Source organism: Xiphophorus couchianus, chromosome 14 (assembly GCF_001444195.1).
Source record: "Xiphophorus couchianus chromosome 14, X_couchianus-1.0, whole genome shotgun sequence".
Classification (NCBI taxonomy): Eukaryota; Metazoa; Chordata; class Actinopteri; order Cyprinodontiformes; family Poeciliidae; genus Xiphophorus; species Xiphophorus couchianus.
In genome coordinates this window covers 18,015,515-18,040,785 of record NC_040241.1, presented here as the reverse complement: position 1 = coordinate 18,040,785, position 25,271 = coordinate 18,015,515, and the positions used below count along the sequence as shown (strand labels likewise).

The 25,271-nt window shown below is 38.6% G+C and overlaps 1 protein-coding gene and 1 long non-coding RNA gene across 4 annotated transcripts in view; both read right to left on the bottom strand.

The window, feature by feature from the left end:
• Positions 1-24,399, bottom strand: part of sema4f (sema domain, immunoglobulin domain (Ig), transmembrane domain (TM) and short cytoplasmic domain, (semaphorin) 4F) — a 62,392-nt gene extending 37,993 nt beyond the window's left edge. For 2 of the 3 annotated variants that reach the window (XM_028038913.1, XM_028038915.1), the window contains exon 1: positions 23,748-24,399. In XM_028038913.1, the coding sequence (XP_027894714.1) occupies positions 23,748-23,850 (103 nt within the window). In that variant the 5' untranslated portion in view covers positions 23,851-24,399. The remainder of the gene's footprint in view (positions 1-23,747) is intronic. The other variant, XM_028038914.1, reaches the window with a different exon arrangement.
• Positions 3,507-21,751, bottom strand: LOC114157773 (uncharacterized). Its single transcript, XR_003598265.1, has 3 exons — positions 21,627-21,751; positions 18,887-18,889; positions 3,507-3,516 (listed from the first exon to the last, which is right to left on the bottom strand). It is a non-coding gene; the product is annotated as an uncharacterized LOC114157773 (long non-coding RNA).
• Positions 24,400-25,271: the final 872 nt, after the last annotated feature.

Sequence of the window (25,271 nt, the reverse complement as noted above, 5' to 3'; positions counted from 1 at the left end):
AACAACAGATCAATGTGATCCACATGGAAAATTAAGATAAAATAAAATTTTATTCAAATAAAATGAACAAGGCACACTAGAATACAATTACACAGCTAAAATACTAAAGGTGATTCATATGTCACTGATCATGATTATCGTTAACTTCTTTAAACTCACTCACATTGGCTTTTTCCCCCACCAAGAATTGCAACATATGTTATGGAGAAATTTACCGTCTTTCTTATTTTGTGCGTAAACCAAAATAAAACATAAAACCCCAAAGAATGAGTAAGCTTTTTCCTGCCTTTCTGTATCGAACTTCATCCTTTCCAAGTAACTCTGGGGGCGTCTCTGCTCAAAGTACAACAACAATGACATGCAAACTCTCTTCACATTCCCCATGCAAACGAGTCAGGGTGACAAAAACAAACACACCCATGCCGTGACATCCAAAGTGACACCAACTGTATACAGACTTATAAATACAAAAGCCAGCACATGCCCTTGCATTATTTTCTCAGAAACAAGCTCCTCCAACAGTTAAACAAAAATATAAAAACATGTCTTTCACATCTTTGGTCAACCTTCAGCGGTTTACAGCCTGACCAGTCGCACTCTTTCCACTATAAACATTGCTATAAGTGTCATTTGTAGGGTTTATTAGGAGACTGTTAGGAGAGTTTTATTTCATTTTGCAGCAATTATCCAAACAGCTTGCAAAAAAAAATGCTTCTGGATAGTTTAGTTAGACGTGTGTTGAATACTTACAGCAAAGTTGAAATATATGTAATTTTAATAAATAAACTCCAGGATCTTCTTGGCTTAGCAAAGCACTTTTGGTTACCTGCATGTCTAGAAAACGCTACATAAAAAAAACTGGGCTTAATTCAGTTAAATTATGTGATATTTTGGAAATTTTCGGCTATAAAGGTTCATTCAACGCATGGTGTGACTCATTAATTGGTGCTGGGGTAGGTTAATAACAGCTCCATTCATAAGTAAACCATTAATAATGTTAATAATTAAACATGGAAAACGTAAAGTAAGCAACAGGAAAGAAAGGTGCTACTGTTAACTGGTAAGCCTTCTTTGTGTGCACTTGGTCCAAAACAGAACATCATAATCATAAGCAGTTAATACATTAACTCAATGTTTCATTAGGTTACCACCTCAAGCAGCATAATACACACACACACACACAAACACACGGCAGCTTTAGAAAAACTCATTATCAAAGTGACGTAAGGTTCAAAAGTTAAAGCTTATTAGCTGTGTTACACCCCGCCTTCCCTTCCTCCCTCTGTGAGCACACACACAGTTCGTCTTCATCCATATGTCAGGGTGGGATAAGTCCACATCCCCTCTTAGTGACATTAATTACAAAGTTTTATTTTATTTACTATGAGAGCAAAAGCCAAGCCCTTCATACTGCCCTAGTAAATAGCTCCTCCTCTCTCAGTTACTTATTAGTTTTCTAACTATGCAGGCTTTTATTTACAGAAACAGCAGGTCAAATCATTGTGGTGAAAGCAGGTGGATGGTAATGAGGTCGATACCGGTTTTATTTCAAGTCCGACTTGCGAGTTTTGACATACACGGACGTAGCAGAGTAATATTTGTTTGGAGTTAATGTAAAAGAAACAACTGTGTTTCAGGTTACTTGGGAGAGGTGGTAGTTCTGAATTAAACAAGAATAAATGTTTTGTTTTGGTTTAAATCCAACATTAATTTCAGTCAAGTCCAATTTCTCTTATTATTGCTAATATAAAAAGTTATAAGAACAGAACCGATCCACTTTTTTGCTTTTGATACAGATATCTGAGGTTTAATATCGGCCAAAATCGATCCGATACAGAAAAACAATGCTGAATTTATTTAAAATGTTTGTATGTCATGAAGAGTATAGAGCATAGAATTAGACTGAATAGATCTGTCCTTATGGATCAGGAACAATGTCACCAATACCCAATCTAGATTTATTTTCAATATGAGGATTGATGCATCGCTACTGCTGAGAGTAATAATTAAGCCTTTGCTTTTCATGTGTTTACAATTATAAAAAGTGGATACAGACAGAAAAATGGAACAGATTATGAACATGAACATTTGGTACAACATCAGCAAAACAGAAAAAATGTAAAAAATAAAAGCTCAAGAGACAATGTTTTCTTTTTTTCTTCGCATGAAGAACAACAATTAGGGTTGAGTGTGAGACTGGCTTGCTTTGAAGCAAAGCTAACCACCAACCCAACGATAAGATGAAGACGTGTCTAAATTCTCAGAGATATACTGTCCTCATGCATCAAAAGGAGACAACTGGGGTCGTCTGATAAGGAAGTGTCTCTGGCGTTGGAGGAATCTACTGCACAGCTTGCTGTAGGGTCAGCACAGAAATGTAAGGCGGGATTTCATACTGCATCTTATCTGACCTGGAATTACTTTTGGATTTCCCAGCAGGAACTGGATGAGGTTGCAGAGGAAAGGAATATATGTAGCGTAACCAGTTAAACTGACATTAGTATTTTGAACGGAGAGAGGAGGAACGAGTACGAGGAGGGAACCAATACATAGAAGAAAATAACTCCATCCTGCTTTTAAATATAAATAAAAAGAAAGAACATATGGCAGCTATAGATGCTGTTTGTGTTGCCATTATATCCCTGATAAAGTGACTTAATACTAATGCTTGCATACTCAACCAGCAGTTACTTTAACTCTGCTATTTTGTGGGTCAAAGGCATAAAAGTTTTAGAAACCACTACTTCAGATGAAATCTAAAATTGTCCAGTGACTCATACAGATTATGATGTCATCCTAATATTCAAGGATAAACGGCCGTGTCTGAAAACCCAGCTGGATTTGTGTCTCCTTTCAATGCCTGCACTTTCCTAGGCAGCCTCTGCGTATCAAGGCAGTATTTTATTAATCAACTCTGGACTGCAGGGATGTAATTTTCATTCTGTTCCCATGTACCCATTGTATAAAAGCACTTAATCTGATGAGATTCACCAAGACAGGGGCTGCTGTGGTGTCACGATGCTGTCTGATGCAGCACTCTGGGGAGTGAGGTCACTCAAATCCTTTAATTGTATCTTTAAATTACATCTAGATCAGTATCCAGAAGCTTCACTCTCCATGTATTCAAGAATTTAAACCTTTAAAAAGGTGCAGTTCTGGTCTAATAACTAAACAAGAAATGTGTTGTCTGTAATTTCCAGGAGCTTTGATCGTGATTATAATCAAAACAAAAGCTCAGTCGATGTGTTCTTAGTGTGAAAGCACCATCTACATCCATGGAGGGTCCATGTAGAGCTTTGTAATGTTGATATGCTTTCTAGATCAGTGATAATACTTTCAGAAGGCTTTCCCAGCCTATGATTTACCGCACTCACAAACACACACGGTCTGTCCTTCATTGTAATGTTAAGCTAAAAGATGAAAGTACAGTGTCTGTCTGGCACTAAAGACCCTCTCTCGCTGCATCTGTATTCCCCATGGGCGAACAGCCACGCACACACAAAATACACAAACAGGCTCCACAGACACCTCAATTATGATAATGTGGATCAGCATTAATGTATCCTTACAGCGCGGTGGATTTTCAGTGATGTTGGGCGTGAACGTGTGTGAGCGTTCCAGACAGCAGGAGGGAATGGGCGCTGACTGTACCTCATTTAACACAGGTTACTCCCTGCAGACACCTTGTACAAAAACAGCGACTCAAACCGAATGCAGAATTGAGGTTTTAGCAGAATTCACATGTGGGAGTTATGTACGAATGAAAAACAAATACAGGCAAACAATGGAGTGAAAAAGTCTCATCACTTTTTAAAGGCAAACGTGTTGTTTTTGTTTTTTTTATTTCACATAAAAGTAATTATGTGCAAATGATTCACAAGAGCCTATCAGACTATTTGACTATTCAGCGCAGATTCAACTTTAGGATAAAGCCTGAATATTGTAAAGGAAAATGATTATTTAAGTGCTAAAATACTTACAACATGTGTAAAGGTATAGCCAACACTTTTATTGGAACAGTTTTATGTTGAGCATGGGAGAGCTGACAATAGCAGACATTTAAACAAGCAGGGCTTTTTCCTCCCCCGCTGAAGACAGAGTAATAAATTTACATTCCGATAGGGGGCAAGAGACTTCTTGGCGCCTCTCCTCGTGCCAGACAGAGATGAGCACGAAGTGGCCCTCTTACTGAGATAAGAACCAGACCTCTGAGCTGTATAGGGGAGTGTCCGGGGTTTCTTTGGGGCCGAAAACAGGTCTCTGATTGGTTGAACAACGGAACGCCTTCTTTGCATATATTAAAATACGGAAACTCCTCTTTGATATAAGATTACTACACAGAGCACACGGAGAGAGTTTTTTCCATCTTTTTTCCCTCTCCACGTGGGCGCCGTTGTCTGTCTATGTGTTCCGTGTTCGTTTGTCTTCCCGTTGTGTGTCTTTATTTTTATGAGAAATGCATATCTCTGTATCTCTGCAGCTTTGTTGTTCATTGCTTTGTATGAATTAAACTCTGTGATCTGTGACGTCAACACGCCTTGTTAGTTTCGTTTTACAGCTGGCCCGCTCGCCGAGAAGAACCCGGCTGTGTTGAGGAAGAGCCGAGCCAAACATTTTGTTCAAAGTTTTAAATACATTCTTCCTTAATAATTGGGAGCTCGTCCGGTCTTGGCGAGGGCGGATCGGTCTGGTTCGGCTCGGCTTCCTGCGGTAAGATACTATTTGCTTACGCTTTGGTAGTATGTAGCGCTGCGTGCCAGCTGTAGCCACGCGGAGTTTTCGGAGCTGCAGGGATGCAGGGATTGTGTTTGTAAAAGAGTTTGTATAGGAATTGGATTGAAAATACACGTGAAACAAGAGGATCGTGGCGGTTCCAAACATAGGATTTGCTACCCTATTGTGTAAATGCTGGGTTTTTCTTAGTCGTTATTCTTTTCCCCGGAACGTTTAGTCTTGGACTTCCAAATAGAAAGGAAATTGTGTATTAAAATTTAGTTTAAGTGTGTGGTACACTTGATAGACAAGTCTGGGGAAGACTGTTACGGATAGAATTTGCGGTAAATTCTTGGTATAGCTTGCGGGAAGCTTTGAAAATAGTGTGGGGTACACTTTTAAATAGTTTGCGGGAAGCTTTGGTTTGTATTTTTGTTTTGAGTTAAACAGGTCTGCGGTAGGCCGACGGATAGAATTTGCGGTAAATTCTTGGTATAGCTTGCGGGAAGCTTTGAAAATAGTGTGGGGTACACTTTTAAATAGTTTGCGGTAAGCTTTGATGTTGCATCTTTTATTTTTAGCCGGCGCCTTCTTTGTATTTTTGTTTTCCTTCTTCTGTTTTTCTAATTTGTCTATCATTCTGTTTAGTGTTATCTGTGTTTGTCTGTTTGTGGTGCTTTTGCAGCTAGCTGCTCTTCTGTGTGAAGTGTGTGTGCAGAGCTCTGCGTGTGTGTCTGAGTGTGTGTCTGCGTGCGTGGCCGTGTGTGTGCGCGTGTGCGAGTTCGGGCTGGCTGTGTGTTTAAGCGGAGTGTTACGTTGTGTGAATAGCGCTGTTTGTGTGAATTTGCATTGATTTTGCTGCGTTTTATTGTGAAGTTATTATGGATACTGAATTGACAAACGATGCTGTACACCGCTCATGTCGTCTGGCTTCGCGAGACCAGATTGCTGCTTTAATTAATATGTATGAGCAAGTAGATTTGACGACACGATTACTACAGCTTCAATTAGGTGAAGCTACACAAACATTGAGAGAGGCTTCAGCTATGCTAACAGCTGCTGCTCGTTTAATTCCTGTTATGCCTCCAGTCCCTACTGCGGCTGCGCAACCGGCTTCGCACATCCATGTTGCTGGCGTTCAAGGCTGGCGTGGGGGAAGACGAGGAGCTCCCGCATGGTCGGGGGTGCGAGGAAGAGATACACGTGGCGGGACACGCAGACACATGTGTTTTTATTGTGGCGAGCTGGGACACTGGGTTCGACAGTGCCCGCTTTATACACCTGGTGTTATACAGGATGGTGGGTTGCCGGACCTGACGCCACGTTAAACTTCAAACGCTGCCTTACTTCCGCAACATCCTAGAGGCGAGTTCAGTAAGTAATACTACCACTGGATAACGGGAAATGACTGATTGCTGAACAATTTTGACATGTCTCTTTGTGAACGTGCACGATATTTAATACAGGTTCCTGACAACTAGAGTTGAAATTAATTAAATTAAATCTTGAAACATGTTGACAAAACATTGGCAAATTCCTGAAGCTTCAGTACAATTTAAAATTAGACTGCAATTTGACAAAATAATGGGGACGGACTGACACTTGGACTGACTATAAAACTGGCCAGATGTGTTGTGTTTGTGTTGTATGTCTTCGTTTGTGGTGTAATTCATGTTGGTGTGAAAGGTTGTGGGATTGGAGATAGGATACCACTTGGTATTTTATGTCATTTAATACAACGGGAATGTAAACAGCACCTCTGTATGTGGATGCAATAAGCAAGAATTTCTCACTTGGATGCCAAGTAGAAGCAGAAATTACCCTGCAGAGTATTTTTCGTGCTGTCTCGTGGTGCTAAATTTCCGGTTTTTAGAACACCCTATGTGTTAAACTGGACTAAATTATTAAAATTAGGCAATAACAGCAGTTAGTGTGACCTGCAGTGTAAAGATTGGAAGGTTATTGAAAGATAGAATCCTGATACAATAAAACATCTGAACAAATTGAAAATAAATTATGGGTTCTAAGGTCAAATAAATAAATAGAACAAAACAGGAAAAAGCGACAAGTATGTTTATTTAGACGTGAGAATAATGAAGCCCAAGGAGAAGTTGCAGCCCTCACTCACAGACATTCAGCACGGGAGAACAAGCAACAGCTGGGCTGTAACTTCTACCCCCACTAGATTCAACTAATTAACATGTGAAGCCCCTTTGCATACCACTAATTTTAAGTGCGAAGTAACCTCTGCTCATAGCAGCTCAGCAGACAAGTACAAGCATCTGTAAGGCAAATCATTTTCTCTCCCATCGTTTAAAGTACCTCCTGACGAAATATCAGTATATAAGTTACAATTTTAGTGGTGGAACGCCGAAAGGTATCCCAACAAAAACGGTTTTAAGTTCAAATTTTAATTAGAAGAAACTGAAACATATCTGATGATTTAGGTGCAACATAAAGTAGTAATAGAATTGGGAGTTTCTCCTGCAAGTCCTTATTGGTTTTTCTCTTTCCTGCCATGCAGTCGGCCCCTCCGAGAAGTCAAAAGGGGGTTTTATGGTGGGCTTAAGACTTTGTTTTATGGTCTGACAATAGAGATTGCTCAGAATAGTGTAGTGACTTTAAAATGTCAATTGTGAAATCTAACATTACAGGATTTAATTAATTTTAGATAGTTTTTACCATCACATAAGACAGGATTTTGATGCTGTTTGGTTTCCTAGCTTTAGTGAACCAGTTTCTCTTTCAAGTAAATAGTTTGACAAGCACATACATAGTGAGCAAGGAATAATGTGGAAAAGGTTGAATATAAGTTTTTATCATCAAAACACTGAGTCTGTCACACACAGATACTCTTGGTAATGATTTTCTGTTTTCTTTTCATATTATTTTATATATTGTTTGGGGAATAGTTTAGATTTTTGTTTTTAAATTTGTTTTCCTTAGTCTGACTTTTTATTTAGCTATTCGAGTCAGTTCTCTGTCTATTTTGTTAAGTATTACAAATTAATTTTTTTCTTTGGAGTTGCTAGTTTCCCCTGGACCCGTTCATCAGGGGACAGGGAACTTTGGTCTTTAGTTTAATTTCTTTCATTTGTAAATTTAGTGATATACTGACCTGTATTTGTTAAGTTTGTGTGTTTAATTACCCTTTGGTGTGTGTTAATGGTCTGATCAGCCATTATCTAGGTTTCCCTCGTGTCTTGGTAAGTCCGTTTGTGCCTTGAGTCGTTCTATTACTGCCTGAATTGTGTTTTGATTATGTTGATCTCAGTTTGGGCCCAATTTCTTATTTTTTGGATTTTTCTTTGTTAACTGTGTTTTGAATTTTCTTCAACGTCTCTCTGGCTGGTGTAGGCGAGACCAGCACAGTGTCTTAATTAGTAAACTTCTTGAGACGTTTTATACTGAATTATTTGTAAGTCATAAGAGTACGATGAAATAATGAGTTTTAAACCTGTAATGTGAAGTATTTTGGGAACATCGTATTCTTGAAGGTTTGACACATGCTTCAATGACGTATTCTGTTTGTTTTGCAAACTTTACTTTTTAGAAAAAGGCAGCATTGCATATCGGTGGGGTTCTCAGCTGACATGATAACCCTGTTTCATCAACATTTTTGTTTCAGGTACTGGGAATGATGTTGCATTTAACAGTTAATGCATCATCAACAGGGGGAGAATATGTTATGGGTTTATTTTACTTAATTAGAGATTACTGAAATTTATATTACTTAGACAAAACTTTTGAAGAACATGTCTGATCTGTGCTATACATAAAAGTGAAAGGAAAATATGGTCTGGTAATATATGTGCTTATTTTAAATGGATTTGAGTCGTTCTCCATTGAAAAATGTTCTGACAATGGGCTAAAGTATTTTGAAACCAATAGAAAACTTTATAGTGATAATGAAGCATATTTTGGTTAATTAACTTGGGAAAAATAATTATAGAAATCAAAAAATATTATTGCGCTGGCCATTTTCAGAGCATTAATTTAATGGAGTAAAACGTTTTAAGAAATGTTTTGAAGAATCTGTTTTTGATTAAGTATCACTAATCAGTACAAGTACACAGGTGGGATTATAATGATTTTTCTAAACTGGATTTTTGTTTTGATTTATATCCATTTAAAACGATTTTGAATAAAACTTTAAATTCGACAAGCAAAACACCTAGGTAAAATTGGTATATTTTGAAAATGTCTGGATTTGTTCACTGATACATTGACATTATAATTTCTCCAGGTTTGTCTCTTTTGAATTTTGTTTGAAGAACGTATGTAAAATGTTTTAGACAATAACAACCAGTAAGATCTCGTTGGTTCTATAAAAGTAATTTAAACTAGACTGTTTAATTCATATTGATATTCATTTTTTGATGGTGAATGTAAGCTTTACAACTACATTTTTAAGCTTTTTGTTATTGTTTTGTTTGTTTAATCCTATTTTTACAAGATTGGTTTAAGAAAGGATCTGCATTTGTTTAACATTCTGGCAAAACATTACTTTGGACACATGTCCTTTGAAGCAAGTGATTACAAGGTTTTGGCGTTTTCCACCGGATGGAGGTATGATTAAATAATTGAAACGTAGGTTGAATGGATCACATCCTACGTCGAATGTGCAGAACGAGACAGGTATGAGATCTGCTCACGGGTTTCTACATACAGACTGGACTGAAGTTCAGAGCTCCAAGTCTGACTCTGGAATTTACGGCAAATGCTGTTGTCTTAAGAGGGGGTGTGCAGCTGCTTGGAGAAGCGGTTTCACATTTTTTTCAAAGATAGCAGCCACAGAGTCACAAGCGGGGAGGATTCACTCGGACACGAGTGAATTGAAGATATTTGTGTGGTATACACAAATGAATGATGCTTTTGGAGACTCTTACATCTGCTTTCTCATTTCAGTTTGCTGTTGTTCTGGTGCCTTCTGGATGTGATCTCCTTCAAAGTCTGCGTTATTTGATAAAGAGTAAGAAGTAATTCTCCTGATGGAAAATGACAAAGCACAAAATTGTTTTTCAGTGAACCCATTGTTTGATTATGATGATATTACAGAATGTTGTAAGTGTGTTTCTGATGCTAATGAAACTTATGTTGAAACAAAATGTCTGTTTTATAAACCGGTGTCGGGTCACGTGGCTGGATCTTGTTTTCTCAGGAGGAGATTTCATTTTTTGAAACTCACTGTTATATTGGCATAATAATCCAATTTTCAGTGAGCGACGGACGCTCGGATGGAAACCTGAGGTTTCCATCCGAGGAGGATCAGGCTGCAAGAGGATCATCATTAACTTTTATTGCGTGTTTTCGTTCGTTGCGAACTCTGAAAAGGACTTTCGTTTTTGCGCGCATATTTTTGAACATTTCCTGACGAAGACTGCATATTTTGTTTTTCAGAGACTGTCGATGGACATAAAAAAAAAATAAAAAAAAACAGAAAAAGACGAGCAACAGATTGTACTTTTGTGTGTTTTTCATTTTGACAGATTGTAATTTTGTGATGTATGTTGTCTTTTAAGTTGCAGAGCATTTCTTATTAATTTTTTTGTATATGTCCCTGTTTTATTTTTTGTTTCATATTTTGGGTTTTTTGTTTGTTCTGTGTTTTGGTTGTGTATTGCGCGGCTTGATAGATTTTTATTGAGGTCTGTTGTTTTCAGACCTCAACAGGGGGATTGTAAAGGAAAATGATTATTTAAGTGCTAAAATACTTACAACATGTGTAAAGGTATAGCCAACACTTTTATTGGAACAGTTTTATGTTGAGCATGGGAGAGCTGACAATAGCAGACATTTAAACAAGCAGGGCTTTTTCCTCCCCCGCTGAAGACAGAGTAATAAATTTACATTCCGATAGGGGGCAAGAGACGTCTTGGCGCCTCTCCTCGTGCCAGACAGAGATGAGCACGAAGTGGCCCTCTTACTGAGATAAGAACCAGACCTCTGAGCTGTATAGGGGAGTGTCCGGGGTTTCTTTGGGGCCGAAAACAGGTCTCTGATTGGTTGAACAACGGAACGCCTTCTTTGCATATATTAAAATACGGAAACTCCTCTTTGATATAAGATTACTACACAGAGCACGCGGAGAGAGTTTTTTCCATCTTTTTTCCCTCTCCACGTGGGCGCCGTTGTCTGTCTATGTGTTCCGTGTTCGTTTGTCTTCCCGTTGTGTGTCTTTATTTTTATGAGAAATGCATATCTCTGTATCTCTGCAGCTTTGTTGTTCATTGCTTTGTATGAATTAAACTCTGTGATCTGTGACGTCAACACGCCTTGTTAGTTTCGTTTTACAGCTGGCCCGCTCGCCGAGAAGAACCCGGCTGTGTTGAGGAAGAGCCGAGCCAAACATTTTGTTCAAAGTTTTAAATACATTCTTCCTTAATAATATCTACACTATCAAACTTTTTACACAAATTCCAAAGAATAAAATGTTTTATGGTCATCTCTACAAAACTGACCTACTTAAAAAAGGTGTTTTCATTCTCCTCTTTCATCCAAACCAAACACTTCTTTTCCTTCCAACTCCTTCTTGTTGCTTCCCCTCTGTCTCCTCACCCTTTGCTTCCTACCTTCCCCTCCTCCCACCCTTTCCTTCCCTGCAATTACCACCTCAGACTCCAATTAAAAGAAACCACAATAAGGAGAGCAGAGCAGGGAGACCAAGGAGAGGTATAGGGATTGGAGAAGCAAGAATTTAATGAGCAGTTTGTCCACAGAAGCACAAGCAAATATAAGCTTGTGCAGCTATCCTTATTGTAAAACAAACTTCCATTCAGTTTGTATAATTAACCGCATTATCTAACCTTAATTTGATCTATAATTCACCACTTTTCTCTAACCCTAACTAAGCTAGAGATGATGCTCAGTGTTTTTGTACCCATACAATTAATTTACCCTCAGAAGATTGGTAATTTTTCCAACTAAAGGTCCCAATGAGGCATTAAACGTCTTGGTTTCCCTTAACTCAATCTGTACTCAAATCTTTCCTCTAACCCTCTCCAATGCCTCCAAAGATGATGCTTTTCTCCATTGTACTCGACGTCGGTCGCCATTAGGATCACTATTTTGCAGAAGGTCAGTAACTTTACCAGTAAAGGTCCATATTAGGCATGAAAAAGAAGAAAAAGAAAACACTTGGACACACAAATAGATGTGATACGATTTATGTGAAATACCTGAAAACTGTACCAAAGAAAAGTGTTGCATCCCAAGGTTAAGAGTAACTGGATTAGATTAAAAATATATACCTTAAGTAACGTAAGTGTAAAACTATATTAACCCAAAGAGAAGCAAATGTTTTCTACTGCAAACTGATTTAGCTCAGCACAACAGCTCAACATGAACAACTTTGCAAATGGAAGCATTTTTGATTCTTTATACGGCTTTAACCATGAATATTCTTTTTTCTTATCAGAGAAACAAGCAGGTGCAGGGTAACAAATATTCATAAACTGGATTATAAACCCAAGTCAGAGAATAAGTGACTCCTGTGAAAAAAATGTGCCGTCCACTGACTCCCAGCATCTTTCAACAATCTCTGACAGGAAATTGAGTTCTGTTTTAATGACGCTGACACATCGTTATGAAGGTGGACCTCTACACTTGCAGCAGAACACCTAAGGAATACTCCTGCCTTTAAAATTAGTTTTCTAGAAATATTTTTAATGAAACCCAGAGGACTGTTTTGGATTATCAGCAGGTTGTCTTGCACAGAATTTGAGGTCAATCTCCCTCCCTTACATACCCGTCCTCCAGCAGCATGTGGGAATAAACAAAAGCCCTGAACTCGGTGCTGCAGGAGAAGTCCTGGAAACTAAACCTCTGCATGAAGGTTTGTAACATTAAAAAGACTTGACTTTCTAATAAATAATCTACATAATAAACAAATTAAAAAAACAAAACTCTAGCTGGTAGGCTGAGATAGGTCAGTGTCAGTAAACAACAGTGGGGGACATCTGGCATTGTAGATTTAATTCAGGGGCTTCATGAGAAGATGGTTAAGAATGACACGCAATTTGCTAAAATACTGAGTTCCTTTAAATCAAGGCTAAAACTGTAAACAAATTTATTTTCTGTTTTGCATCCAATTTATGTTCAGGAAATATTCTTCAAATCTAGACCTGTACAACTGTGAAAGCATAAACATATTTGCCAAAACCTTTTGCTTTTTTACATTTTTTGTGTGAGCGTCTGTATTTAAATGCCTTTGCCGCGGCATTTATCTGAGAGCGTTTGTGTGCAAGGTGGGGAGGATTGCAGACAGCTTTCCTTTATGTTTGCCTACGCCAGTTTCCTGTCATTAAGTCCTGGTGTTGCCATGCTTCCTTTAACAGTGCACACACACACTGATTCAGTCCTGCTAGCACACAAAAACAGAAGCGTACGCTTTCCAGTGTGAAAACACAAATGAGAAAGAAGGTCAAAATGCCAAAAGAGCATCATAAAAACAGAACAGGAGAACTGGAAATCAATAACAAACATAAACAATACAGCATAGACTTTGAAATTTAACCAACACATACACACGGGTGTACAATAACACCACAGAAACTTTCAGTTGAGAAAGTCTCGATCAATCAATGAATTCAAAGTTGGCGCAGCAGGGCAGCCCTTGCTGTCAAGCTGTCATTGTGTGAGCAAGCATGTGTGTGTGAGAGGATGAAATGGGCCTCATACAGTATGTGCCAAACGTGACTGCCAAGACACACACACACACACACACACACACACCTGCATACAAACAGGCATAAAAAACTGTGGGAGAAGGAGTGAAGAGAGGTGCTTTGATTTACTAGCCTGCCAAAGGGAGACCTGGCATAATTCACACAGAGGAAATGGATCTGAGTCCATTATAAACACACACAATCTCACACAGCAGCAGCTCCGCTGGTTTATTCGTTTAATTTAAAAGATCCATTTCTCAGGTTCTCTTTGAAGACTTCATTTGTGAGCAACAGATGAGCTGCTGCTCCTTTTTATAACCAGGTTGCATAATGCATCGTACGACTCGTCGTTGTATATATGCTAAACATGTTTCTTTCTCACATTCAGAAATATGTAAATAAACAACACATCCTGTGGATAACCATCTATTTCCCTTGGCAAACCAGCTGAACCAGTGTCATGTTTACTTTTCAACCAGAAAATCCAGTTTACTTTGTCTGACTCAGAATGATCGGTGTGTCCTATATTTACTCTATCCCCCTGTTTTATTTGGAAAACAGGTCATTTTTTTCCATGTCTTTAAACATTTAACCTTCTTATTTTTAAAATAGAAGATTTGGAAATGCTGGCAGTATTTTTAAAACCTCATAAGGTAAGGATTTATATTTTCTAACAGTGACGGTGTTTATAGTTAGTAAAGTTAAACTTGTTAATCATGATAATAACAAATGAAAGACCCTTAAGACAATTTTAAGTATTAGCTCCACAACTGTTTTAACTCTGTTTTAAAAAAAATAGAACTAACAGTAAAACTCTGTTTTACAGCGACGCCTTTCTCAGACAGTGTGAAAAAGGGGGTCACTTCTTTTAATTTATATAATTAAAAACAGCACAAAGGGGTAAAAAGTAGGTTTGAATGGTAATAGCTCTAAAAACAAAAAATCAAAATCAGCTAAAACCAGTAAAATCAGTAAAATTCTTTGGTCAGTGCGTAGCTACTTTTACTATCAAGCTTTTGAAATGCAAAATATATATAAATCCATGTTAAAAATTGTGAAAAGAAAATCTGAACACAAACAAATGAAAACAATGTTTTAATAAAAAAAAAATACTTAAAGACATTTAGTCAGACAAGATAGTAGTAAAAAAAATCTATTTTCTGGACTAATTTCTGGTGCTTTGATGTCTTGTATATAAGTTCATATTTCTTTAAAAATTGAGGCACAATCATCTAGCTACTATTTCAAGACTAAGTCTGCCCTGAAATCAAGGTATTTACAGGTGGATCTGTGGGATGTTTGTAGCTGAAAACAGCAGATTATTGAGCTTTCCTTCAACTTCCCTGACGTGGCGTTTACTGTCAACAATGCAAACTTGTAGGAGAAAGCAGCCCACACAGATAGGTGACTCTGACCAATCATAGCCAAGCTCTGCAGGGAATTCCTCAATCCTTTCATCAAACACCTTTGTGTATTGTAAAATATAAGAAGGTTTAGAAATGTCAACAAGATTGCTCCAAAATGTTGAATTTAGGTTGAGATGATGCTTTAGACCAAAGAAACTTGAAAGTTGTGAAGATGTTTAGGTGAAGTGGGAGGCCTTGCTGAAGAATACATCAACATATCCTGTCAGGAAGTTGTAATTTTTAGACTGAAGAATGACTTTCTGAGCCACAACCAACTTGATTAAAGAATATTTATCATACTTAATGTGTTTGAACGTATGTGGGACGCTGTCATGCTGCTGTGTGGCATAGCTTGTTATTTTGTTTTAGTGTTAGTGCCATGAGAAGAGCATAAAACTGAATTGAACCAGACGTTTCCACTCAGTAGTCTGCACACGGTGGCTTTTTTTCAGCTGTCACTGAGGGTAAAAAAATGCCAGCAGGCACAAATCTAGGAAAAAAAGCTGACTGCAGCGTTGATTTGACTAGGTTAATACATCTACCTTTCGATACAGACACAAGGACAACAGCATGCTGTTCATGAAGTCCCACATGGAAAGAAAGAATCAAAAGGTTGAAAACAAGCATGGTTTGATGAAGTGTGTGTTTGTTTATGTGCGTTTCCTGCAGGAAAAGGTCCAAGGAAGCGTAGAGGGGCAGAGTGTGCATGTTTTGCTTTGGTTTCTACCCTCCTCCTCCCTTGCCGTACTGCTGACACAGGTCAAACACAAAGACCAACACAAACACCACAATAAGCATACAGCAACTCATGTGATTATGAGTCAAATGAATAGGTGAAATGATATGTTCAGCTCAAAAGATGAGACAGTGGAAATATTGGATTCACAAGAATAAAATGAGATTTTACCAATATTTTTGAAAAATGTAAGAATTCTAACATCAAACAGAACAAACGCTTCACAAATCAGAAAATGTGTTTTAAGGAATCCGCAATAAGTGATTAAATGCAGTTTTTATGCTCATGCTACAGTGGTCTTAATTCCTAAAATGCTAATTTTTTGTGTTTTCAAAAATAAAATGAGGTTTTCATGAATCTCAAGATGTATCTTAAAGAATCGAAGTTCAGCTTACAAGATTAGACAACCAAATGCAGTCCACATTCTTTAAAAAAATAAATTAAATAGCTTAGTGTTGATACAAAACTCAGCAGAAGCTTTCCTTAAGTCAACTTGATCTACAAATGAGGATTCAGAAGTGCAGTTAATATGAAAGCTAACAATAAGCTATCTACAGGAAAGACCTTAAGTCAGGTTTTGTCAGAGGTGACCTTGTAGGAACAGAGTACAGGAAAAGCAAAAAGTGCAGCAGAGGGGGATGGGGAAGTACAAGGTAGGGGCTAGGAGATAATCTCTGATGGGTCGAGTCTTCTCTAGTTTCTTAAGACAGACAGGAACTCTGCTGTTCTGGCAGGACTTGGTACATCATTCTCCTAACATGAAACGACAAATGAAAACAGTCCAGATTGTCATGTTAGTGGTGCAGGAACAGCTAGCTGACAACCAGAAATCTATAAAACAGGCATTATAGCATTGTTAGCAGCTAAAAGATAGCCAGTCATGGTATTCTCCCGTTGCTTACAGACCTTTTGTATTTTGTCAGTTGCTCTGTCAAAGTGTCACTTTTTCCTACAAAGTACTTGAAATTTAAATGAAATTTAAAAGTGTCCTAGGAGAACTTCTTCTTAGCAGAACATTAGAAGCCAAGAATACAAAGCTAACTTTAGCACCCATCTTATTACTAGTGGTGATGTTTTTACAACACTTTTGCTTTGCAAACATTTATTTTTCTACAGATTAACCAAACTGCTACCAGTCAAGCCATTTAAAAGATTGTAAGTCAACACAAAAGGACAAGTTAGGAACTACTTTCTTTCTTACAAAAAAAGGTAGCACACACCCACAGCTTACCTCACTGTGACAAACTTTTAATATAACTCTTTTCACCCTTATAGATTCAATTGTAGGAGTGTAATTAGATATAAAGATTATCAAAATCTAAAAAGCTCAAGATTTGGAAGGCAAAATTCTTTATGTAGCATTTAGATGAAGAATGTCCTCACATCCACGGTTTTCCATTATTAAATGTCCTCTACGACCTGCACACACACACACACACGCGCACACACACACACACACCCCAACAGATAGAAGCAGACTAATAAATTGACAGGTCAATCAGCTGATGGCCTTTCTTGATTCAGCACCTCTGATCTGTCTGAGTAAACAGTCGCCGACTCTTTGACTGCACCTGAGTACGTGTGTGTCCATATGTCTGAGATAGCAAAGACGCTAACAGGCTAAGTGGATGCAGCGTCTCAGAATCAGCCAAGTGACTCGGCCTGACCTCTGACCTCATTTCAAACACGTGATGCGTATCAGGCCCTGTGAGTCTACTTTGTTTTGTCCTGACTGAGACAGATCAATTACTCTTCCCCTATTTTTTTTCAGGTCATCAATAACTCTTAGTTTCTGTCACGTATCTGCTGAAACATTTTGACCTCAACCCACTTGTTTTTCATTCCTCGCAACCCCAATTTGCACAGAAATACTTCAAAAATCCTACATGTCTTAAGCAATCGATAACGGTCTCGCCACATTTTTATTCTCTTTTTACTTTACTTTGAGTTCAAGGCCATGATTAAAAACTATACGATAGATAGTAATAAATACCAGTCCACAAGGAGAATACACAAATGAGCAGCTTAAGGCATCTACAGTTTAGGTGTGCTTTCTTCATCTAGATGCAGAAAAGTACTCTCCATACATTTTATTTGGACTCAGTTCGCCTTCTATCAGATGGGATTTTCTAGCTGCCGAGGGAAATGAGAAGAGGAAAGCAGGTGAGAATCCCAATGAGGTCCTGATAAATGCTTTCACTCTGAAGGTAATACACAGAAATGAAGTCGTTGTCCAACTCCTGAATACTTAAATCTCCAAAAAGGCGGGTTTTGACACAAAGCACGAATATTTCATGAGCTTTCCTTGAACGGGGGAGTGAGAACCAGGCAGGCGGGATGAATGAATGAATGACTGAAGACAATGCTGGAATCCATCAAGTATGTCGTCGACCCGTCACACAGTTCAGAAAGTTCACCAAGCCTGAACTTGGCGAAACGGAACAAGAGACGCAAAGTCATGACAGTGAAAAGAATGGCATAGATCATGCAATCCCACTGGGAAGGAACATAAATTTGCTTGACTTTGATTATATGTATGTGACCTTTGACTTCTGAGTTGTTTGGTTCTCGGTCACAGGAGTGCCACTGTGGGCTCACCACTGACAAACAACAAAAGGGTTTGCATTGCCAACAATTCTTGTGCACTTCTGTGTATCAGAGACCGCGTCTGGACTTTATAGAGGGACCATTATGCGTCAGAGCGTATGGAAAGTTAATGAACTTTGGTGACGAACATAAAGAGGAGTGAGGAAGCATTTCCTGTAGGTGGTCTGCGACAGCAAACAGCACTCTCATCTGATCATTCATTCATTCATTCGATCTCTCTCTTATTTTGTTTTTGTCCATGACATCATGATTTCCAATGGATATTCTCTGTCTAATTTTCTCCCTAAAGTATTTATTTCACAACCACAGGTGAGAAACTGCATAAAACAGATATTATTCAAAAAGTAAAATCTAACAAATGACTGCTGGCATGGTGTTTTCACACCATGGTGTTTTCACGTCTGGTAGACTCAGTTTAATTGGGGACCAATATTGCAACATTTGCTACATTTTCAGCTACATTATGTAAAACAATCCAAACTAATTGAAAAACCTGTTCACCTTATCATCTGTGGTGGCGCTGCACCAAGATCTATTGAGGGAAACAACATAAAAACCTCTGAAGAAGACATGGGCGGAACTTCCTTCTTCACAAAATGTAAACATAAATTACTGGTAAGTAACATCATATTTTAGAAGATACAGAATTTCTTTTTCTTTGTCATGTGTTTTTCATGACATTCAGACCTAAGATTTCACTTTTTCAGTCCACATCAAGAGTTCGACTGCACATTCACACCTCCCCAAACAAGCCAGACCTTCTAGACAAAAAACCTAGAGTTCAATTAAAGCGGAGTAAACAGGGCTGTTGTGAATTCACCCTCAGAAACTTTAGCTGTGCTTGAGCTCTGGCTTTCTTTCTCAGGAAAAGGCCAAGAAAAGGTTTCAAAGACAGTATAAAAAAGTATAAATGTTCACTGCCTTGAAAAGTATTCATGCACCTTGAATTTTTCATCATTTTGTCATGTTACAATTTCAAATTTTAATGTGTTTCACTGTGATAAACATGCATTAAATCTGTTGTAGCTTTGGCTGTCTAGTAGGGAATTGTCCTTCTGAATAGTGATCCTTCACCCCTGGTCTTTCACTTCAAGTCTTTTGCAGCTTCTGATAGGTTTTCTTTATTTAGCTCGAACCATCCTCTCTCATCCGGCTAAAGTACATAAATTCAGAATGAAATACATTGTAATTTGTTGCTGTAGAGTGACAACATGTTAAGAAATATGAATACTTTTACAATGAACATTGTACAAGAAAAATTAGACAATATGCATGAATATGCATGCGAGTTGACCATAAGGAAACAGATTCTAACTATTTATGATAAAGCAGGAAAGAGTGGAAGATAGGAAGCCCAGTTTTAAACACAAGGGCTTATCAGGCAGGGTTGAAAGAAGAGCTAAAAGCACTTGTGAAGCCTTCCTCCATTCCCCTGGAAGCACTTAGCTCCACCACACTCCATCAGCTCCATTTCCAGGATGGATGGAGCAGAGGGGCCGAGAAACAGACAATGGGATGGCGGGATAAGAAAGAAGAGGCAGTTTTTTTTTATTCTTTGTATAACCACATTACAATCTCCAGGGGGACACAACAATGCAGCAACAACCCAAACACATAATCAGCTGAGGTCCACATTCTCACAGGCAAGGCATGCTTCAAATCAGTGGTTACAAAATTTCATGTCTAATCCCATGACAATCTTGTGGAAATACTGCAGTGACAAAGAGTAATGATCATCATGATCATCTATTCAAAACAACAAACACTGCAGGAGCCGCCATATTGTGCAACCCTGTCAAAAGGATAAACAGTTCTTTCAAAATGTATAAATTAAGTTTATTCACAACAAATGTCAAATTGGGGAACTTGAAAGGCAGACCGTTACAATTCAAAGCCATCCGGGAAACTTCCTTTTCAATGAAGCGATGGGAAAATCCAGCCAAACATACCAATTAACAAACATAATGTGTGGAGACGTTGGAATTATCTATATGTATCTAATTTAATTAAAAGTGATAGGTAATGCTTTATACAGACATTAAAAGTAGTTCTCATAAAAAGATAAAAAGGAGTGATATTTGTGTGGTGAGGTCTAATAACAAAGTTGGTATAATTAAAACTGTGTGGTCTGGCAGCATTGCATCTATCGATCCAGAGAAAACCAGCTGAAGACGCTGGACATTTGTCCAAGTAGTGAAATCCTTTCAACCCATGAATCATTCATGCATAAGTGAGAATCATCCTGTCAAGTTTTAGCTCACAAAATATATGTGAAATTCCCAAGAACTGATTAGACCTCTTTAATGACCACCAAAAGTACACACATTCCCACAACAGACATAAACATACAGCCGCATGGAATAAAATGATAGCTCTTTCTCTAATACCACAAAGGAACCATCACTATCACAAGAGGGTGATAAATCTTAAATCTAATGGCTACTAGGGTGAGAAATTGCGCTTCAATGGCAATTCTGCAAAGCTTCTGTTGACTGCAAACAAAGATTAAACATGGTTTTGAAGGCCAACTCAGGAGATACAATCGGTGGACACTGGGTGGCCTCAAGAGTATGCTTACACACCTACAGAGCTCCTGACCAGCCAGGAAAATTAAAGTCATAGCTCTCATTTTTCTCACCATAAATCAGAGGATCCATTAAGTCGCTACACGGGTGGGCGCCAGACCCCTCCAATGCCCCATGTTTGGTGACTCCCTAACGAGTTTCACGTGAGAAGCATTAAAACTGGTGCTAAACCAGTGAAACTGACTGGAACAGGGTAAGCTAGAGTGGTTTCTTCAACCTGAAGGTAAACCAATTACGTCTTGTGCAGTTTCATCGAGTCGTATGGCAACCGTCTCCAAACACTAATACATCAGCAATGCCAACGGATGCTACAAGAAGAATAAAAACGTGCCGAATCTGCATAAAATACCATATTTCTGATGCAGATCATTCACTCCCGCAGCAACATGGGACGTTACCAGACAAGATAAGAGCAGTACCTGGAAGCAGGATGTTTCCTGGATGTTATTCTTCACACATCACCTGACTTTCTGTGTATACCAACAACTGTGTCTTACGTAAGAAGCTTTTGTGCACTGTAATACTACTTAAGCAAGCACAGTCTTTAGACATTTCATTATAAAGATGATCATTGTTTAACTCAGCAGCTGAAACATTTCAAGTTCTCAACAACAGTCACATCTGAGTGCATTTAAAGACTCCCTTCATGTTCAGCCATCTTGAACTTTTGCACACTATTGTAAAGAAAAAATGATTTCAAGACATCCACAAATAAAGGTCTAAGTGTATATTCATGACCTCAGTCATATTTTTAAATAAACCGCTGTTAGCTAAAATTGCAGCTACAAGTATTTTTGGGGTGTGACTTTTTTTCTCTACTTTGTTTGAAAAATAGCTCAACATTAATTATAAAGACCTGCCACAAATTCACTATAACATTTAGGTCTGAACTTTGACTGGGCCACCCAAACACTGATCTAAACCATTATCTTGTAGCTCTGGCTGTATGTTCAGAGTCAATGTCCTAATGGATGTTGAACTTCTGCCACAGTCTTACGTCTCTAATAGCTTTTCTCCCAGGATTACCTTTTATTTTGTTCCATGTATCTTCCCTTCCACTCTGATCACATTTCATGCTTAGATTGATGTCAACAGGGTGATGTGCAGTGTTAGTTTTCAGTCTCACATATCATGTTGCATGGCAAATAGCTGAATTTGCTCATTTAGCAAAGCACCTTTCTTCCACAAGTTGGCTGTTTCCACTGTCAGTGGTCTCCACACCTGGTCCTGTATGTTTTGTGCATGTAAGACTTGTTATGGGTATTTTATAGATTTCCAGATGTGTTAACTACAGGGCTAAAGGTTTTCTTGTCAGCAGATTCTCCTAACTGAGCCGTATCTCTGTGCAGCTCCTCCAGAGGTACAATAGTCTACTTAGCTGCTTCTCTTGATGCTTTCCTTTTCTGGTCTGCCAGTTTAGACCATATTTTAGTAGGTTTGAAGTTGCATCATACCGTTTTCATTTACACCCAATGAATCCTTAATCTTCCTCTCCACATTTTCCTTCCACTTACTTTAGTGACTCTATATGCTCTATATGCATGAGGTGTTAATTCAGTTTGAGGTATAACACAGGTGGAGTAGGTGGAGATGAGTGATAGGCTTCGAGAGTTGTTCAGTAGTGAAATGAGTCTGTAAGAGGAAGGCTGAGAGTCGGCAGCAGCTCTCCACTTCTCAGAATCACTTAAAAAAAAACACTTGACTGAAACTAGTAGGCATTGCGTGCAGACTAGTAATGAATGTCCTCATTTATAAATGTCATATTGCAAAAATAAGAGACATCACTCTGAGGTGCCAAATATCTGAACGTTCCTCTCATTGCCCTTTGCTGGCGTCTCGTCATTCAATCAAAGTGCATATGTCCACAGTTCCATCATAATATAAAACAGTGCCTAACTCATTCAGCTTCATTCAAAAACAAGCAACTTTCAAGTATAAGATTGTAGATGTGAATAAAGCTAGAGGGAGCAAAGCCCTTTAATACCATCAGGTGACCTTAGAGCAGCCTAATGGTCAACGGACAGAGTGACGCAGCCTCTAAATCTTTTTGCTGTACCCAGGCGTGAGCACCATCACATGGGGGAGAGAGAAGGAACTGCCTTGTACTAAACCACAAGGCATCAAATACAGAAAAAGAAAAAAACAGCTTGAACTATTTCATGAACAGATTCAAGGAAAGCGAATTTTAATGGAGCTCCCATTGGTTCACAAAATCAAAGAGTGACTTTTGTATTTGCTGCTTTTATTCTGGAGAAATAAAACCCTCCACATCTGTTGATAATGCAACCAAAAAGATTTGACTTGTTATGCTTTTCTTATCTTCACCCTCACTCAAAGTCACATTAAATCTTTATCACCCTGTAACTCTGCATCACTTCAAACCTCACTGAAATTAGGATAAAGATTATTTTACTGATGCATTCTGCTGGAAACACGACTGACTGAGCATGAGCAAAACAATAAATCCCTGCAAAGCTGCAGAACCTGACCTTTGCCGATTCTTGCAAAACAAGAATAAATTTCCTCCATGCAGAAAACTCGTTTGAGCGAACTGTTTCTTTAAATTCTTAGCCCGACGCGTGTTTGGGTCAACCCGTCTTGCAGCTCTGAGTTTCTTTCTGCCCAACCAGCGCACTTGTTGTTGGGGTTGGAGCAGAATAGGTCTGGCACCTGCTTTCTTTGCCAGAAATCTCCATTTATCAACTCCTGCAACAAAGACTGGAGGCAGCCGAATGGCTCTGCGCTTTGGAGCGCGTAAAACCGGGCTGCAACGCATGGCAACAAACACAACAGTCGGGTTAAAATAAGTCGCAGGAGAAATTTAAGTCATTACCCTTTACTGGCGTATATCATGCTTCATTTTGGTAAATCCCTTGCTTGTAAGTGAAAATTGTGAATTAGAAAAAACAAGCTCCATAAAGTTGCAGGAGTCTCTCTCTCTTTTCATGACACGCTGGGTTGTTTTGATTTCACAAATATAAAGTGAAAAGATAAATGCGCTAACAGCTGACTTCTTCTGCTGGATTGTACTCACCTTTAAGTGCGCCCAGAGTCGCTGGGACGCAGTTCCCGGGCATCAGGCAGCACATCGGGACCAAAACAAGCAGCACACCGCTGAGGGTCATCCCGTGTCCCATCCCCGAAACTACAGCAGATCTGACTTCATCAACAGGCTCGTTTCAACCACGCATCCTCATCCAGTTTCCGGGTTTGCAGCGTCACCTGAGCAGCTTTATTCTAATTGAGAAATAAAAACGCGTTTTACTTTGTTACCCTCCTACAGGTTAGTCTTTTCACCAGCTACCGTCTGCACAAAGCGCACAGAAAGAAGTGCATCCACTCGGTGCAAATGTGAAGCGTTTGTATTCCACCAATAAAGCAAAATAGCAGCTTTATTTGAATGTACCGGACAACTATGCAACGAAGTAAGTCAAAGTGCCGTACTCTTCTGCTGGGGATAATGTCCACTGTCCCGGGCTATAATAATCCGAACAGCCTCGCTTTTCACGCTCCGCTCTGTGCCCTGCTATTTTTCCAGTCTGTCCCAATTGGGGGAAAAAAGAAACAAAACCGTTTATTCCTTTACAGCTAAAAATGTTTGGTTGTTTGAAGAAGAACGAATCGCTTTGAGGATTCGATTCGGTCCGGAGCGCAGGAACGAGATCACAGGAACACGGAGCGCGGTGACAGCGGCTCGCGCTGAAGATGTGTTCAGCAAAGACGCTCTAGCGCTGAGTGGAAGCCGGTGGCCCCGCCCATCCGGGAGCTCAGAGAGAGGGAAGTCCAGGTGTACTGGTGATGTCACACCGGCAGGTGCGCAGAGGATTAATGTCCTTCAGGAACAGAGAAAAATCTTCCTAAACTGACTGACTTTCATGAGATTTAGTTAAACTATTTCATAAGGGAAAATACCAGTTTTATAGATAAATATTCTGTAATATTATAGAAAAAGGTAAAAATGGCTAGTGAAAACATCAAAATCATTCACATTTTGGAAAAGTGTTGCTTATTGTTTTATGTTTCTCAAAACAAGCTAAGAAATTAAGAAAGTAGCCTATATAAAAATCACTGACTATTACAATAAAATAACATAATGGTGTTATAAACATGCAGTGTTGTATAAAGTACTGAAATCTCAGAGTCAAGTAAAAGTATAAGTACCTCTCCAAAATATGACTTTGGTAAAAGTCGAAGTCACTGACTGAAATGTTACTTGAGTTAAAGTCTTAAAGTATCTGAAACTTCTTGTACTTAAGTATGGAAATTACTGGAAAAATGGATGTACTCAAGTAATGTAATGAAAAGTACAAGTAAAAAGTAAAACAAAGCAAATGCAGTTTGAATGACATTTTTTATATTTTGGTAAACTTGTCAAATACACTTAAAATAATGTACCCAACCAAGTGCAGGCAAAATTAAACCTGCTAATAGATATACCTGCAGGCATCATTTAGTTAAGGAAATTAGGTGCTTTACCTATAGCACAAGGTTAACTTAACCTGCTTTACAACTGAACCAGCTTCTTAGTAAACCCTCCAGGACAGAAAATACAAAGTTT